Source organism: Musca domestica, unplaced genomic scaffold (assembly GCF_030504385.1).
Source record: "Musca domestica strain aabys unplaced genomic scaffold, Musca_domestica.polishedcontigs.V.1.1 29, whole genome shotgun sequence".
Taxonomy (NCBI): Eukaryota; Metazoa; Arthropoda; class Insecta; order Diptera; family Muscidae; genus Musca; species Musca domestica.
The window spans coordinates 1,334,863-1,355,123 of record NW_026712296.1 but is presented as its reverse complement, the minus strand read 5'-3'; the positions used below and the strand labels follow the sequence as shown (position 1 = coordinate 1,355,123).

The following is a 20,261-nucleotide window of genomic DNA, read 5'->3' as shown; positions in this document are numbered from 1 at the left end:
GGTACCTCCCTATAATCAATATTTTGATGATCTTAGTTACATTATTCACTGAAATTTTTTCAAGTTTCGCATTCAAACATTGTAATGGCCTATGACAAAAGTTGCTTTCCCATATTCGGTATTTTTAAGAATATTTAACGAATTTTATTTTTACGGCATGTCCCAGTAGTCGGCAGTTTTGAAATTTAAACTTAAATAATTAAAAATGGAATTGACCAAATAATGAAATAATTGCAAAAAAACGTCAACAGTGTTCTCTGCTCTCTTTCTGTAAAAAAAACAATGAGCTCCGATCATTTATTACGAGAGAATAACGGTTTTCGTCAGTGAGTGTCTTCCAACGCGTGCGATAGTGCTTGTTGGTAAAGAAAAAAATAGTGGTGGCGTCAACTTAATAATCGATTTAAGTAGATGGAATCAGAAATATTTTATAATAGTAAATAACAGTCTAAAGATCATTTTATAACTTAAAAAACATACATAATCAAGCATTTTTCTCTTATATTATTTAATGCCGACATTAGAAACAGAAAAAAAGAGATTTTGCCGGGGGTGCCGATTACTAGAAAAATATCATTTTTGACCTATTTCACCAAAACTTGAGAAAAGTATTAAAAAATAATCCAAAAACTACTCAAATAAAAAAATAGTTTCGAGTCGACAGTTGCTTTTGTTTTTTTGACCAACTTTTCTAAATTAAGCAGGTTTTTTTTAAATCATCTATTTGACGTTTTAGATAGCGGTGGCATTTAAAAAAATGTTGGTTATCTAAAGGAAAAATATCAATTTACAAATTCCAAATATAAGAAAGGTACTTTTTATTTAATCTCATTTTTTGTTTTATTGAAAATCCATATTATTCTTGATTTTCTACCTATATTTGGTTTAGAATGATATTTAAAAACGAAAATAGTTAATTAAACTGAGAATTAGTATTACAGCATTGTTTTATACTATTTGAAAAAAAAAAAACATACAAAAAAATATTTTTTTTAATGAAATAGCATATGCCGACTACTGGTACACTTACCCTAGTACGCATTTCCAAATCGATTGCCTTATTTAAACGACTTACACACAAAGTGATCCCCATACCAATACCCAAAATTTTAGATCAAAAAATTGAAACAATTCCGGTGAATAATGTCGCTAAAATCATCAAAATAACGAAAAAAGGGAGATACCATTACAAACATCGAATACGAAACAATTCGGGTGAGTAATGTTACTAAAGTTATCAAAATACCGAATATCGAGAGGAAGGCTATACGAAAACGTAAAACGACATGGCCCATTTACGAACATAACCTGCCCACTGGCAAAATACACATGTGTGCAAAATTTGTAGAGTCGATCATGAATATTTCGAGGAGTTACAAACTGAATGACAAAGCTATTAACACTCCATAGAATTGTGGAGAGTATACAAATTTGGAGTTTTATTAAACTAAATATTTTCCTCTTGTTATTTCTTTAGCTTGATGTGTTATTTATTTTTTTTTTTTTTTTTTTTTCATTTTAATTGAATTACTTATTTATTTTCGTGCTTGAAAGAAGCTTAGAACATATGTTTATTGGCTACTCAACGGTGGCAGTAACTATTTATTTTGATTTAACCAACACACATCCACGATTCAATGACAGCACCCGCCCGTTTTATTTAGTTTTTCTTTGTTGTTATTTTTCTCAATTCTCGTTTAAGTTGCAACAATAGAACGATTAAATAAAATTTATTGGAGCTTTTGCACAGGTTAATGGAAATTTCAAAAGCTTCTGTTCTAAACATACATATTGATGAGGGCAGCAATTTGTTTACAAAACACAAAAAATAAAAATATCGGTCAAATTAAGCAATAACATGCCGCGGTAGTTGTAAATAAAACAATGAAACTTGAATTTTCCTGAGCTATGGGTAGGAGAGACAGGTATGTAGCTTTGTTACATACTGACTGCCAACTTTTAGTTATGTTCTACGTTTGGTTAGAAAACAGATAAAAATGCTGACTGATATTAAGGGAATATTTTACCATTTTTGAAGAGGTTTAGGGGAGTACTTCCTCTTAATATATTGTTATATAATGAATGGCCATTCATTATATAACGCCTTCGTATAGCCCCCATATAACACCACCTCCCGATATTCAGTATTTTGATAATTTTAGCGACATAATTCACCGGAATCGCTTCAAATTTGGTATTTGAAGTTCCTAATGGATACTACAGCCTATGATAGAAAATTGTCTGTGCAGGCCCACGTTTTGGTATAGTCCCCATATAATGATACCTCTCTATATTTGGTATTTTGATGATTTTATATATTGTAATGGCTTATGACAAATGTTGCCTATGCAGGTCCCCATCGTAGTGTATTAACAGATACATTCGGTATTTTTAAGATTTCAACAGAATTTTTAACGGTTTTTATTTTTTTTTTTTTAATTGCCAAATTCGTTCCAAATGGTGGAGGGTATTCAATGTTCGGCCCGGCTGAACTTGCAGCCTTTTTTATTGTTTTTATACCCTCCACCTTGGAAAGGAGGGTATATTATCTTTGTCATTCCGTTTATAACATCCCTAAATATTCGTCGTAGCCCCTATGAACAGCATAAAATTCTAAGACGATTTAACGACGTCCGTCCGTTGAATTCACGATAGAGCCCACCTTATTTGACGTAGAGCTTGAAAATTAGGCAAAACAAGTTTATTGAGTCTAGGATGATTGGTATTGAAGATTGAGATATATCGGTCCACGTTTTGGAAAAGCCACCATATAACGGTACCTCCCGATACTCGGTGTTTTGATGATTTTTGCCACATTTTTCCAAAGATTTGTCTAATAATTTGTATTTGTATTTCATATTGGATTCTAGCTCCGGTGGCAGAACATGGTATATATACGTCCACGGTTTGGTATAGCCCCCCCCCACATAATGATACCTCCCAATATCGGTGTTATGATGATTTTTGCCACAATTTTCCACGTATATGTCTTAAAATTCGTATTTGTAGTTCGTAATGGGTTCTAGCTCCGGCCTTACTGGTATTTGTAGTTTAAAGTCCGTCCGTCTATCCGTCTGTGGAAATCACTCTAGCCTCCGAACGAATTGAAGTAGATTGATAAAATTTTACTCAAATGTATGTTGACTGCAGAACTTTTGGTATTGATAATGGGTTTTGGTATAGCCCCCATATAACGGTACCCCCCGATATTCGGTATTTTGATGTCTCAAATTTGGTATTTGAAGTTCGCAATGGATACTACAGCTTAAGACAGAAAATTGTCTGTCCAAGTCCACGTCTTCGTATAGCCCCCATATAACGGTACCTCCCGATTTTCCGTATTTTGATGATTTTAGCGAATTTATTCACCGGAATTCTTTCAAACTTGGTATTTAAAGTTCGTAATAGATACTAAAGCCTAAAACAGGAAATGGGCCTTGTAGGTCCATGACTTCGTATTGCCCTTTATAACGGTACCTCCCGATATTTGGTATTATGATGATTTTAGCGACATTATTTACCGGAATTGTTTGAAATTACGCATTTGAAGTTCGTAATGGATACTACAGCCTATGACAGAAAATTGTCTGTGCAGGTCGTCGTCTTCGTATAACCCCCATGGTACCTCCCTATATATGGTATTTTAATGATTTCAGCTACATTATAAACAGATTTTTTTTTAAGTGTCGCTTTTGAATATTGTAATAGCTAATGACAAAAGTTGCCTATGCAGGTCCACGTCCTCGTATAGACCCTATTATACGGCTACATTCAGTATTTTTAAGATTTTAACAGAATTTTTAACGCCTTTTTTATTTATTTTATTTTATTTATTTATATTTTTTTTTTTTTTTTGAAAATTACCAAATTATTTCCAAATTTAAATTTAAATTTTAATTAATTTTAAATTTATTAATTTAAAATTTTATTTTTTTTTTTAATTTTCCAAGTCCCATCAATGATATAATACATAATATTCAACAGATATTAGGGTATAGCAACAAATGTAGTTAATTTGATTGGTTGACATTGCCGACATTTATAAAATTTCAACTTCGTCTGCAAAACCCACTGTCATTGCAACAGTAATCAGCTTACAGATGGCTTGCAGTTCAATATATGATACGAATATATGTTTGTAGGTATCCAGTTGACCACCACTTCCAATCGCAACAATTATACGGAAATGTTAAGCCGAAATGAAAAGTGTGGCAACAGAAAAAAAATATTTCAGAAAATATCGGATAACGTGTCTGTCGGTCATGGCGTGAGGTGTCAAAACTCTTTAAGACAATGCGATTAGCTGCACAAAAGAAACCAGAAACGTATCGAAATAAAAGAATAACAGTATCGATGTAAGAGATGTGATTAAATTAAATCGTTTAAAATGATCTGCGTGAAAATTCCAATGAAATGCGTTCTTTTGTTAAATATTTGTTTTACATATCCGAACGCTATTTTGAAGACTTCCATTTAAATTTATTATTTTTTGTGAATATCTTCAAATGTCGGCTGTGAAAAAAGTTATATGTGTTGTTAACTAAAATTTCAGGGAAAAAGAAGACGAAACGAATCTGCAATAATGATAATGTGTTTGTTTGTTCTAAAGTTTAATACCCTACACCACAATGCGTATTTAGTAGAGCTCCCGTAACCTTATTTGAATGCGTATCATGGCTTTAGAGTAGTCGCAACTCGGGAACTATATTCAACTCTAAATCGATTTTCAACAAATTTAACGGAGGCTTTTGTACCTCAAGTACCAAATAACATTGCTGAATAGTGCATGATATGACTTCGATAAGAATTATATTAAAAAATATTTATTTTAGCAATAGATATACCGGTCCGAGTTTCACTAAAGGGAAAAATTCGATTGAATATGAAAAAATCTATCCAATTTGGGTTGATATTACAAATATGTTAGACAATAACCGTAAAATCGGATAAAGATATATATCGAATATATATAAACCCTGAACCAATCTTGATAAAATGTGATAGAGGTATCTTCGAGCTGTAAATGATGTCCAGTACCAAGTATCCTTGTTGTGAAGTGCATATTACGCTTATGACGGACTTAAAACCCCAAAACGGATGAAACATATATATAGGAGCTATAGCTATATCTGAACTGATTTTCACCAAATTTGAATTACTTGTTTCGAGGACGAATTCTGTCGGAATTGCCAAGATTCAGTTAATTTGGGTTGATATTAGCCATTTGGTGCATAATAAGCCTAATATCGGATAAAGATATATATGGGAGCTATATCCAAATCTGATTCGATCTATAAAAAATTTGACAAAGATATTTCTGGGCTTTATCTGACATCTGGTACCAAAGATCATTGTTGTGGAGTGCATATTACGCATGCAAGGGACTTTAAACCTAAAAATCGGATGAACCACTATATGAGAGGTATAGCTATATCTGAACAGATTTTCAACAAATTTGAAGTATTTGTTTCTAGGATGAATTCAGTCGGATGTGCCACAATTCATTCAATTTAGACTAAAATTATCCATTTGTTGCACAATTAACCTGAACTGAACTGAACTTGACAAAATTTTAGAGACTTATTTCTGAGCTGTATCCGATATCTAGTACCAAAGATCATTCTTGTGGAGTGCATATTACGCATGTGATAGAATTAAAAAGCCCACATCGGATGTAACATATATATGAGAGCTATAGCTATATCTGAACCGATTTTCACCAAATTTTATGTACTTGCTTTTAGACTGAATTCAGTCGGATTTGTTACGATTTAGTTCATTTGGGCTGATATTAGCCATTTGGTGCACTATTAGGCCGAAAACGGTTGAAAATATGTGTGGGAGCTACATCTAAATGTTGACCGATTAACTCCAATTTCAATAGGGTTAGTCCTTGGGCTAAACAAACGATTTGTGAAAAATATCAACTCGATCAGGCAATAAATGCGACCTGTACTTTGTTTACAAAAATACATGGACAGACAGACGGACTGACATGCATAAATCGACTCAGAAAGTGATTCTATGCAGATCATCAAAAGAAACTATGTGTCTAACTCGCTTCCTTCTCTATGTTACGAACAAATGTACAAGGCACAATACCCTACCCACAGTGTGGTGTAGGGTATAAAAAATCCGTCGAAAAATATCGCACAAATGAAAATCTTTATATGGGGGCTATACGAAGACGTAGTGCTGCATAAGTAATTTTTTGCCATAGGCTGTAATAACCATTCCGAACTTCAAATACGAAATTTACAACAATTCCGATGAATAAAGTCGCTAATATCATCAATATACCGAATAAAGGGTGATACCATTGTATGGGGGCCATACAAAGACGTGGACCTCCATAGACAATTTTCCATCACAGGTTGAGGTACCCATTACGAACTTCAAATACGAAATTTATAACAATTCCGGTGAATAATGTCACTCAAATCATGGAAATTCCGAATATATGAGGGTACCGTTATATGGGTGCTATACTAAAACGTGGACCTACATATGTAGGCAATTGTCTTCCTGGGCGTAAAATATTCAAAAGGAACTCCTCGTGTGTATTTTCAGACAATTCCATTGAAAATGTTGGCTACAATTATCACAATACCGAATATCGGGGGGTACCATTGTATGGGGGCTATACGATATCATGGACCTATTCAGAAAATTCCCTTTCAGGGGGTTAAGTATTCGTAGAGAACTTCTTATAATGAATTTAAGACAATGTCATTGAAAAATGTGACTAACATCATCAAAATACCGAATTCCGGGAGGTACAGATATATGGGAGATATACGATATCGTGGACCTATGTAGACAATTCTCTTTCAGGGGGTGCAGTAGTCAGAAGGAACTCTTGTGTAGATTTTAAGTCAATTCCATCGAAAAACATGGCTAAAATCATCAAAAAACCGAATATCGGGAGGTACCGTTATATGGGGGATATACGATATAATGGATCTATATAGAAATTTCTTTTTCAGGGGGTAAAGTACTCACAGAAAACTCCTTATGTAGAATTTCAGACAATTCCATTTAAAAATGTGGTTAAAATCATCAAAATACCGAATGCCGGGAGGTACAGATATATGAGGGATATACGATATCGTAGACCAATATAGACAATTCTTTTTCGGGGGTTAAAGAAGTCAGGAAGAACTCCTTTGTAGAATTTCGCACAATTCCATTGAAATATGTGGTTAAAACCATTAAAATACCGAAGTTAGAGGAATACAATTGTATAGGGCCTATACGAAATCGTGACAATTCTTTTTCAGAGTGTTAAGTAGTCACGAAGAACTCCAAATGTGGCTAAAACCATCAAAATGCCGTATATCGGGAGGTACAGTTATATGGGGGCTATACGATATCGTGAAATTGACCTGCCTGCAGACAAAAGACAGATCGGTGGAAAATTTTACCTTCTTATCATTATTCGTTTTGACTCTGCCGTGATTACAACAGACGGACAGACGGGGCTAAATCGTCTTGGAATTTTACGCTGATCAAGAATATATACACTTGGTTGGGTCTAAAATTATTATTTTGATGAGTTACAAACGGAATGACGAACTTATATACCCTCCATACTATGCATGGTGGAGGACATACAAATAGGCATGTATAGCAGAAGACCACACCCATCCCTTAAATATTCTGAATTAAAAAATCCCAACAATTTTCATTTTAGTATAGCTAACGTAAATATATATTCCCCGCACTAATTACTTCCCTTCCTTCTTCAAATTTCTCATTTCAGATAGAGTAGCTGTGATAATTATTGGTATATTAACATTAATTTTAGGCATTCTCCTAACCACGATACCATGGTTAGATTATTTCATTTTAAAGGTAAGTGACCGCGTAATGGATAGCAATTATTTTTGTATTTAATTAAATATAATATATTTTTTACAGAATTTAAGGCTGTGGAATGATACGCTCAGTTATCATTATTGGCAGAGGCCGGGGGTGATACGTTTAACTAAAGTCTACATTTATAATGTCACAAATCCAGAGGGTTTTCTGAGTGGCGAAAAACCAAAGCTGCAAGAGGTTGGACCTTTTGTCTATAGGTGAGTGACAATATTTTTGTTGTACCCCAAAGTCCGAATGTAATTAAGTAAAGTCGTTGTTATTATCATTGTTCTTATTGTTGTTAGGAAAATAAATATTTAAAGAAAACAAACTTCGAAATAGGTTCTAGAAGTTCCCGCAATTAAATATTACCGCAACCGCAAACGAACTACAACGTTTATGATGTCACAAATTATCCGCTGACATCACAGCCAGTTTCGATTTGACATCAAGCATTTAAATGTTGCAATCGTTGTTTTTTTTTTTAATTATTGTTTATGAATTATTAAAAGAAAAGTGGTTATAAATAATTGTTTTCCAGTTGTTTTGATTTATGAGCTCGTCCATAAAATTGGCCGGTGTTGTATTCCACGTTGTTGGCAAATCATTGGAAATAGCCAATAAATTAAATGGAAGTACACCCCAACCAAAGTATTTTTTCCATTGTTGCACTTCGTAAATCTCAATTAGCCAAGCGGGGTAGTATTTAGGCCAATTAATTGCTAAATTACAAAGCGTTAAATGGATAAACAATGAAAAACAATACAGTTAGATGTAATGTGATATCTGGTTCGGAATAAGGGTGGAGGTAGGAAATTAGGGATTATTAATTAATTAAATATTTTGATTAATCTGCAGTCGAAATTTATAAAGGAAGTGGATAATAAACTACAGAATTTTTATACGTTATTGGGAAATTTTCTATCCAATGCAAAATATTTTAATAGAGAATTTAAGAATTCACATTGCATTTTAAATTAATTAATTGTTCCATTAGTAATTTGATAACATCCATTTGCAATTCTAATTATAATAAACTGATAAACGAAACTTTTGAACTTTCCATGCTATCGTAGAGGATATAAATTGCAAAATAACTATTTTCAATACCAAGTACTGAGTAACGTCGGAACAGGATGTGAGCGTGCCACAGCAAAGTCGAAGATTGTGGGTTGTGTGACTCGGCAAACGACTTTAGGCATCCTTTGTGTTAGTTAGTGAAAAAGTGGATTCAAAGTATTAAAAATACTTTTTTAAATTTATTGAATTTTAAGACAGCCAAAAGATTGGTGTTCGAACTTCACTTAAACTTAAATAAATTTTAATTATTTTCTAATTTTGTCTTACTTGCGAGTTAGAAGAATAATTCTCAGATACATTTTTCAAAGTTAACAAGTTAAAAAGCAGTAAGTTCGGCCGGGCCGAACTTTGAATACCCTCCACCATTTGGAATAAAGACCTTAAAAAATTCTGTTAAAATATTAAAAATACCGAAAATAGCTGTTATATTGGGGTCTATACGACTTGAACCTACACAGACCTTGTTTGTCATAAGCCATTACCATATTGAAATTCGAAACTTGAAATAAGTGGTGAATAATGTAGCTAAAGTCATCAAAACATCGTATATAGGGAGGTACCGTTATATCGGAGCTGTGCGAAGACCTGGACCAGCATAGACAATTTTCTGTCACAGGCTATAGCATCCATAACGAACTTCAAATACGACATCTCAAAAAATTTCAGTGGGTATTGTACCTACCGAATATAAGGAGGTACTGATATATGGGGCCTATACGAAGACCTGTACCTGCATTGACAATTTTCTGTCACAAACTGTAGTTTCCATTACGAACTCTAAATACCTAATTTATCATCAAAATACCGAATATCGGGAGGTACCGTTATATGGGGCTATACAAAGACCTGTACCTGCATTTTTTGTCACAAACTGTAGCTGTAGAGATCATCAAAATACCGAATATCGTGAGGTACCGCTACATGGGGGCTATACAAAGTTGTGGGCCTGCATACGAACTTTTTAGGTATAGACTGTAGTACCCATTAAAAACTTCGTATACGAAATTTGAAACAGTTCGGTTAAATGATGCAGATAAAATCATCAAAATACCGAACATAGGCAGGTACCATAATATGGGGGCTATACGAAGACGTAGGCCGATTCGTTCAATAATGGAGGGTATAAAACAATACAGAAAGGACAAAATTGGGCTATATTATACCACATACAGATCTCCATATTTTGCTGAACATTCACTCACACTCTATACCAGATTCAATACCGTTTGGTACTTTTCGTACACTATATAGTAAGAATTTCAAAAATATCCTCCTATATAAACGCTACATACTTACAGTGATCCATATGGCAATATTCCAACCTCTAACTACTTTCCTAAATAATATACCAAATTTAGTAGCATTTAGTACATTTCGTACACAATATTATAATATAAATAATTCTTTCTCACAGTTATTCTGATACCAAAATTCAAAATTCTAGCAAATTTACACAAATTTTGTAGCATAAACTTTCAGGCTTTAAGCTCTATAATTTTCCCTTTTACAAATTTAGTAGCATTAAGTACGCATTTCCAGAAAAATCTACATCTCTCCATCCTAGACACACATAGAGAACCAAAATTAGTGCCGTTTAGTACTTTTTTGCAAAACCACAACCAGATCTTAACACCAGATACCAACAGAGATATCAATATCAAATTTTATTCCTTCACCCAATACAAAACTTAGTACCACTTAGTACTTTTCGCACATAGTAACTATTTCCAAAACCAAAGCCAAATTTCAAACAAAGATAACATCAGTGATGTAAATATCAAATTTTCGAATGTTGTATAAATGCCTGTAAAACCGGATATGTATCATTTGATACGGTCAAAAACTATTTCAGAACATTTAGAGTCGATCTAGCGATGTCAGTCCGTCTGTCTGTCTGTCTGTCTGTCTGTCTGGCTGGTTCGCACGATAACTCTCAAAGGGAGTATCCGATTTGGTCCAAACTAGGTACATGGTAATATAAATGTCAAACTTAGATCGAGTTCGGAGATTGGCTATATCGGTCCACTCCTTCTGGTATCTCCCCCACAAATGGTCGAAATTCTCAAAAATAAATATTTTTTGCACAGAAAAAGAAACGATAATCCGATTTTGCTCCAACTTTTCAAATCCTAATATTTCCCTTAGTGCTAGGTTTGGTGCGAAAACGGACAATATCGGTTCACTCCTTCTCCTACCTCCCCCACAAAGGGTCAAAATTTAATACAATTGCAACTCTCGTAAAATGTGATGTAATAATCCGATTGTCTTCAAATTTCATACTTCCCAATATTTATATTAACCCAATATATGGTGCTAAGATGGAATACATCAGAACACTCCTTCTGGTACCTCCCCCACAAATGGTCGACATTTTCAAAAAAAAAAATATATATTTTTTGCACAGAAAGAGAAACGATAATACGATTTTGCTCCAACTTTGCAAATCCTAATATTTGCCTTAGTGCTAGGTCTGGTGTGAAAACGGACAATATCGGCCCCACTCCTTCTCCTACCTCCCCCATAAAGGGTCAAAATTTTAAATAATTGCAACTCTCGTAATATGTGGTGTAATAGTCCGATTGTCTTCAAATTTCACACATCCAAATGTTTATATTAACCCAAGGTCTGGTGTTAAGATGTAATATATCGGTCCACTTCTTCTGGTACCTCTCCCATTAAAGGTAGAAATTTTCAAAAAATACATATTTTTGCACATAAAGAAAAACGATAATCCGATTTTGCCCAACTTTGCATATCCTAATATTTGCGTCAGTGCTAAGTCTGGTGCGAAAATTGACAATATCGCTCCGCTCCTTCTGCTACCTCCCTTACAAACACTCAACATTTTGAATATCCATGAAGCTAATAAAAAAACATCCGACTCCATTCCAGATATGGTACATCTAAAATATTTCCATCAATACAAGATCTGTAATGAAGATGGTAGAGATCGGACCATTTCTTTTGCTACCTGCTCCACATAGGGTTCAAGATTTTGAAAAACAAATCGCTCAAAGGAATCGAAATAAGAATCCAACTCGCTTCAAATTTCACACATACAAAGATGCTATATATCTGCGAAGGCCTTCTTGTACCTCACCCACAAAGGGACAAAATTGTATAATCTGTCATAAATTGCGAAACAACTCAGTAATTCTTTACAACTTGCTAATCTAAATATATTTCTCTCAACCAGAATCTTGAGATGAATATGGATTTTAGGATTTCCCATAAATTGGATATAAATGTTCGATTTCTTATATATTCATAATAATATTTATATCATACTTATTTAGGTCCGATATTAAATGGACAATATTGAACCATTCTTTCAAAATCCTCTCCATAGAGGGTCAAGAGTTTGAAAATTCATAACAGAAGTCATTGGCTATGGGTATACTTCTGTCGGCAAAACCGACCGATACTTTTTTACTTGCTTTAAATTTTATTTGATACCTAATAAAATAAATATATTAATTTCCTATAAATTCTCTTGTCACCTTTCACTTCGTGCTCGTAAAAGTAAAAATCAAATTGCTGAGAATTTATTTCCTTACAAAGAATTACACAATTCTATAAATTTATCAATTTATTAATTATAAATAATTTATACAATAAACTATGCCGTTCCATTTGATTTTAATTTCCAAGTGTTTGCAATAAATTTAAATAACGGAATACAATTATTTTTTTTTTTAATTGCTAACTTTCTCTACGACATCGCTACAAATAATTGAATTATCATTTGTTAATACCATGTCATATTTTTGGTTTGGCGTCATAAAATTATTAATAGAATTAGGTAAATAGATTTCATTATTTAATTATATTAGCATTGAAATGTTCATTAATCTTCCAGTCGGATGTGACAAAGTTCGATTTCGAATGTACATTATACTTTAATCTTATGATATGAACAGACATACATACATACATATAAATACTTAGTTGATATTCAACCTCAAAAAGGGCTAAAGGTTAACCGGATATAAAGTCACACCATTTCAATGGCAATGTGGATAACTTCGAATGAATTTCGTAATAGATTACTTTAAAGAAGCAAATCTCTGTTAATAAAATAGTGAAGTAATTAACTGACTGACTTACTTAACGATTTATTAACGCCCAGACGAAAAGACCGAAGAGAGAATCTTGAAATTTTGAGTGATTGTCAAGCTTGGTTCGAAGGGGTCAGAAAAGGCTGTTTTTTTTGGAAATTCAGAATAGAACAGCACTAAAAATATTAAACAGTACTTTTTATGGTACCTTTGTGTTTTAGGAAGCAGTAGACCTAGAACCTTAAACATAAAATGAGGGTCACTGAAAGATGTACCAAAAGGGTTTTTGGAAATTCGCTCTGCAAATAAAAGAAAAGTACTAAAATGTACTTAATCTGATACCATTACGTCTCTTTAAAATGAGTTAAAATGAATTTTATTGGACCAACGGAATGGGAAATTTTGAAAAAGAGTCTCTAATGGAGTGCATGATTGATGTGCCAAAGGGTTTTTGGAAATTCGCACTGCAAGTGTACGAAAAGTACTAAACTGTACTACATTTGGTACCATTTCGTATCTTGTGAATGGTTAGAGCTAAAAACTTGAAATTTGGAATGGGAATTAAGGTTGAGGAGTAGAGTAGTCGATGTAAGAAGGTGGTTTTGGAAATGTGTACTTATGTACACGAAAATTACCAAACGGTACTAAATTAAGTACAATTTGAACTTGGAGGAACGGATGGAGCTGGAATCCTGTAATTTGAAAATAACATTACTGGCGGAATGTAGGATTGGAATATGGAGGACGTTTTGGAAATTTGTACTTATGTGCACGAAAAGTACTAAATGGTACTAAATTTGGAATAGTTTCGATTTGACTGAACCGATAGAGGTGGAATACTGAATTTTGTTAATGACATTACTGTTGCATTGTAGAATTGGAGTGTGTAGTAAGTTTTGGAAATTCGTAGTTATGTGTACTAAATGGTACTTAGTTTGGTACAATTTACAGTTTTTCGGCGAACCGATAGCGGTGAAATCCTGATTGAGGTACATAGGAAGCTTTGGAAATTAGTACTTATGTGTTTTAAATGGTACTAAATTTGGTACAAATTGGAATTGTGGTGAACCAATGGAGCTGGAATTCTGAAATTTAAAAAAAAAGATTTCTATGGGATTGTATGTTTGAGGTATGTTAGGTAGTTTTGGAAATTTAGAGTGTAGGATTGTGGCATGTAAGGAATTTTGGGACATTCGTACTTATGTGTATAAAATTTGGTACCGATAGAACTGGAATTCTAAAATTAAGAAATAAGATTACTATTGGTGTTTAGGATTGGGTTATGTAGGATCTTTTGAAAATCCGTTCTTATGTGTACTAAATAGTACTATATTTGGTACAATATGTTATTTGGTGAACAGATAGTGCTTGAAATCTGAAATTTGGTATTAGAGTCGGTGTTAATGTGGAGCATGAACATATGGAGTTCGTTTCGGAAATGTGTACTATAATTGCACGAAAAGAACTAAATGGTATAAAATTTGGTATTGGGTGAAGGAAAAGATCTGACATCCCGAAATTTCATATGAATGTCACTGTTGGTGTCTGTGGTTAAAATATGGAGGAGAAATTGGAAATTTGTACTAGAATTGTTCGAAAGTACTAAATGGTACTAAATTGGGTGAAGGGATAGAGCTGGAATCTCCAAAATTCATATAAAGGTCTCTCTTGGTATTTGGAATTTTGGATAAGGAGGTGGTTTTGCAAATGTGTACTAAATATGTACGAAAGTATCAAATAGTACAAAATTTGGTATTGGGTGGAAGTATAGAGCTGATATTTGATATGAGTATCATTGTTGGTGTCTGGGGTTAAGATATGGAGGAGAAATTGAAAATTCGTAACACAATTGTTCGAAAAGTACTCGGTGGTACTAAGTTGGGTATTGGGTGAAGGGATAGAGCTGGAATCTTGAAATGTTATATAGAGGACTCTTTTGGTATCTGGAATTGAGATATGGAGGTGGTTTTGGAAATGCGTGTAATTGCACGAAAAGTACTGAATAGTACTAATTTTAATATTGGATGGAGGGTATATAATAGAGCTCGAATTTCGATGTTTTGGTATTGGGATCCCCGTTGGTGGTAGGTTTGTGAATTAAAGTTGATTTTGGAAATGTGTACGAAAATTACTAAATGGTATTTTCTTTGGCACAATTTGATATTGGGTAAATTTCCAGTGCTTGAAATCTGAAATTTGGTATGAGGATTGCTGCTCATGTATAGCCTGGAAAGGTGAGGGTGGTTTCGGAAATGTGTACAATAATTGTACAAATAGTACTAAATAGTACTATATTTGGCATTGGGTGATATGGTAGAGATAAAATTCTGCAAAGTTTATGCATAGATTATTAATGGTATCTATATTTGTACTAAAAGTACTAAATGGTACTAAATTTGGTATTGGGGGAAGGGATAGGTATGGTATTCTCAAAGTTGATATTGAAGTCGCTGTTGGTATCTGGAATTGAGATATGGACGTTGTTTTGGGAATGTGTACTATAATTGTTCGAAAAGTACGAAATGGCACTACATCTGGTATTGGATAAAATTCTGATAGAAATTATGAAATTTGATATTTAGACAAGTGTTGCTGTCTAAGGTTGAGATTTGGAGGTACTACAGTTGTTTAAAAATACTAAATTGAAATAAATTTTGTATTGGTTGAAGGGATGGAACTAAAACCGTGAACTTTTGATATTGCAAAACTGTTGGTGTCTAGGATTGAAATATGGAATGTTTTTTCAAATCAGTACTAAAATAATACGAAAAGTACTAAATGGTACTAAATATGGTATTGAGCCAATGTATAGAACTGGAATCCCGGAATTTGATATTGAAGTCTCTGGTGTTAAGATCTGGTCGTGATTTTTCAAATGCGTACAATAATTGTTCGAAAAGCACTAAATTTGGCATTGGTTGAAAGGATAGGGCTGGAATCCTCAAATTTGATATTGAGGTATCTCTTGGTATCTGGAATCCCGCGAAGAGTACTAAATTTCGTATTGGATGAAGAAATAGAGCTGGAAACCTGGAGATTTTATATGGATGTTACTATTAGTGGCTGAGTAATTGTACTAAATTGTACCAATCTTGGTAATGGGAAAATTTATACAGCTGAAATCATGAAATTTGATATGGAGGTTCCTGTTGGTATCTGAGGTTGAGATATGGAGATGATTTGGTAATGAGTAATTTATTGTACGAAAAGCACTAAATTTGGTAAATATTGGATGAATGTCTCTGACATTATCTTATGTTGAGATATGGTGATTGTTTTGCAAATGTGTCCTATAACTGTTCGAAGAGTACAAAAAGGTACAAATGTTGGGTCACTGTTGGTATCTTGGAAGAAGGGATGTAGATTGTTTTGGTATTGGGTGAGGGGATAGAGCAGAGGTCACTGTTGCTCTCATGTCTTTACATATGGAAACGTTGAAATAGTTTTGGACAGAAAAATTCGATGACCTCGATATGCTTTAAAATGAAAGATTCTGAAGCCTTGTTGGTTTAAAAGGTAAACATTTTCCTTTTTTCTTTCCGAAAATGGAAAAAACCTTCAATAATATTTAAAACCATGAAAGTCTGAAAATTTAGTACGATGTAAAAAGTTTTGATTAAAAAATTTGTCAAAATGAACAAATTGCGAATTTTGTGTACCGAAAAAGAAAACCACGAATAGTTGGGACTAATTCAATATTTCGAGGTGGACTTTTCGCTGACGAAGTTGCGAACACTTTAGCAATTTTATATAATATTATCAATTTATGTCAGACAACCTCTTAAGTCCCTGATTGAAGACTGGATCACAACCTCCTTCTAAAAAGTTGTGATTTGACATTCAAAGCTTAAAAATGAAATATGCTAGACATACTCGTACACCTCAACAACTGGTAAAAAATTGAGGGACAAGTAAATAGACTTTATTTTATACCCCCACCCATGTGGCTACAGAGAGTGTACAATTTGACCGGTCAAAATGTGCCTCAGCGAAATAACGTTTTTATACCGTAGGCCTCTGTGGACGAAATAATAACCTTTGTAAATGGTGTACTTTTATATTCTATATCCCTTTTTAGCATATCTTTTAAAATTTAGTAGATAACAATAGACGTCAAATGCTAGATTTATTTGTTCTACAACAGAACATCTCTCTCTGGGAAATATTCCAATAATTTGAACGTCATTCATTTTAGCACGTTTTTGTATAATTAATTATCAGCAGCAGAAACAAACCAACTAATCGACCAACAGAGATATTGACAATTTCCCTCAAAAGCCAGCCGAACAAGATTGATGTGACACTTTGACCATTAAATATTTAAACAATATTTATTTAACAAAACAAAAAAGGTGTTAAATCGTCGTTTAAACGCCACAAACAATTGCAAGTTTACAAATAAAATTGGTCGCTTTTTTGTTTCGTTTTTGGTTAGCATAAATTGGCCACAAAAACGAGAGTACAAACATTTTTTTTAACAAACCCAAAACAAAAAGCCCCCTCAAATGGACGGACGGACGGACAGCGAGGCAAACAAACAATCAGCCGACCCACGATGACAGGGTGTTTAAACTCTAAAACTGAGTTATGAACCACAAACGGTTAAAAGCCGCCACCACGAGTTTAACTAGAAACAAAAAATAATAAAACATTGTTTAAAGACCAGCTATCATTAAAATAAATGTTGGAGAGAGAGAGAAAAAAAAACGTTGGGAATTGGCGCCTGACACCACTGCCGTTGCTTGACGTTGGGGCGCAGCAGTACTTGGATGATTTAATACAATTTTTATTAAGACATTTAAATAAACACATGACTGAGGATGATGAGCCAGCGAGCGCACATGCGTATGCGCCCTAATGACTAACACATCGCGACAAACACATAAACAATTTTTTTGTTTTGCCACAATGACTCTGGGAATTTTTTATGAATGACAGAAGGATGACAACCTATTCAGTCATAATGACAAAATAAAAGTTGACAATTATTGAGAGTTAGGTTTTTTTGTTTTATTTGACAATATTTGTCAAAATGCATTCGGTCGACTGTCTGACCGATAATCAAGGCCCACACGAAGCGGCTGAAGCTGGAAACTTCAAATTTTGCACGATGGTCAGTCTTGGTGTGAAGGCGTGTACATTTCGTGTGTATTATTTTTATACCCTCAGCCACATGGCTACAGAGGGTATATATCATTTGATACGGTCAAAACGTGCCTAGTCGAAATAACGGTTTTAGACCCTAGGTCTCTTTGAACCAAATCCGTTTCAGAATATTTGGAGTCGATCTAGCGATGTCCGTCCGTCCGCCTGTCTGTCTGGCTGGCTGGCTGATGCGCACGATAAATCTCGAAGGGAGTATCCGATTTGGTCCAAACTTGGTACATCGCAATATTTTTGTCAAACTTAGATCGAGTTCGGAGATGGGCAATATCGGTCCACTCCTTCTGGTACCTCCCACACAAAATGTCAAAATTTTCAAAGAAAATAATTTATTGCACAGAAAGAGAAAGAATAATCCGATTTTCCTCTAACTTTACAAATCCTAATATTTGCGTCAGTGCTAGGTCAGGTGCGAAAATGGACAATATCGGTCCACTCCATCTGGGACCTCCCCCACAAAGGATCAAAATTTTGAATAATTACAACTTTTATAAAATGTGATGCAAGAGTCCGAACGTCTTCAAATTTCACACATTCCAATATTTTTATAAACCCAAGATCTGGTGTTAACATGGAATGTCATGGAATGTGGAAATTTCACACACACAAATATTTTTGCTAACACAAAATCTGTTGTGAAGTTTATACAAAGGGTCACAATTTTCAATAATTTTATCTGTAATAACTTTCGAAACAATTTAGCAATTCTTTACTATTTGCTCTGCTCAAATATTTTTCTCAATAAGAAGCCTGATATAAATATGAAATTTATCGGAATTTATGATTATAAATTATAAAAATTATGATTATAAAATTTGACATAAATAACTTTTCTTGTAATTTTGTTTATTTAATTTAATTTTATTTTTTAAATTTAATTTTATATTTCGCTCAATATCAGATGAAGTATAAAAATGGAATATTTCGGTAGACTCTATGTGGTACATCACACACTTTTTAACATTTTCTAAAAATTATTACATATCTCATATAAAGTAAGGGGTGAGTCGATACAATCCATACCAGGAACGTTGGAATATTTATATCATATTTTTAGTCTGATACGAAATGGACAATATTGGCCCATTCCTTCGAAACCGGCTCCATAGAGGGTCAAACGTTTGAATATTTGTAACACTAGTCAAATATATTTCGATTATTTAACCGAACATAGGCAGAGCGTATATATCTGTCGGCAATACCGACTGATACTTTTTAACTTGTTTTTTGGAAATTCGTACTAAAATGGTACGAAAAGCACTAAAATGTACTAAAAATTTAATAATTTGTATTGGAAAACAGAATGAGCTAGAATTCTAAAATTTAACTTAAGCATCACTGATGGGTGCGAAAAATTCTAATATGTTACTAAACTTCTAAAAGGGTACCTTTTGGTACTATGTGAACGGATAGAGCTATAAACCTTAAATTTGGTATACGAGTCAAGTTTGGAAAGTCATTATACCACATTGTGGCAAGGGTATTATGTCCTTCTGCATTTGTTTGTAACATGGAGAAGGATTGAGGATCTTCATAGAATAACTTTCTCATTCTATTTATGCAATACAGTTCGTCCGTCCATGTATTCTTGTGAACAAAATGCAGGTCGCATTTATTATCCGATTGAGATGAAATTTTGCAAACAATATTTTTTTGGGCCAAGGACGAACCCTATTGAAATTGGTGATAATCAGATCAGATTTGGATATAGCTCCCATATATATCTTCAACCGATTTCGGGTTAATTGTGCGAAAAATGGCCAGTCCAAATGACCTGAATTTTGGCACATCTGACCGAATTTAGTCTAGAAGCAAGTACACAAAATTTGGTGAAAATCGGTTCAGATAGTGCTATAGCTCCCATATATATGTTTCATCCGTTTTGGTGTTTAAGTCCCTAATATTCGTAATATGCATTCGACAACAATGATATTTGGTACAAGATATCTTATAGAGTTCAGAAATACTTTTGCCAAATTTTATCGGAATCGGCTAAGATTTGAATATAGTTCCCATTTATATCCTTAAACCGATTTCTGGTTTATTGTGCAAATAATGGCTAATATATCTCCAAATGGAGTTAATTCATTTTGTGGAACT

The 20,261-nt window shown here is 33.6% G+C and overlaps 1 protein-coding gene across 1 annotated transcript in view; it reads left to right on the top strand.

The window, feature by feature from the left end:
* Nucleotides 1-20,261, top strand: part of LOC101897522 (scavenger receptor class B member 1) — a 130,500-nt gene that overhangs the window by 93,994 nt on the left and 16,245 nt on the right. Inside the window, exons 3-4 of the mRNA XM_005186613.3 lie at nt 7,763-7,854; nt 7,921-8,078. Of these exons, the coding sequence (XP_005186670.1) occupies nt 7,763-7,854; nt 7,921-8,078 (250 nt within the window). The remainder of the gene's footprint in view (nt 1-7,762; nt 7,855-7,920; nt 8,079-20,261) is intronic.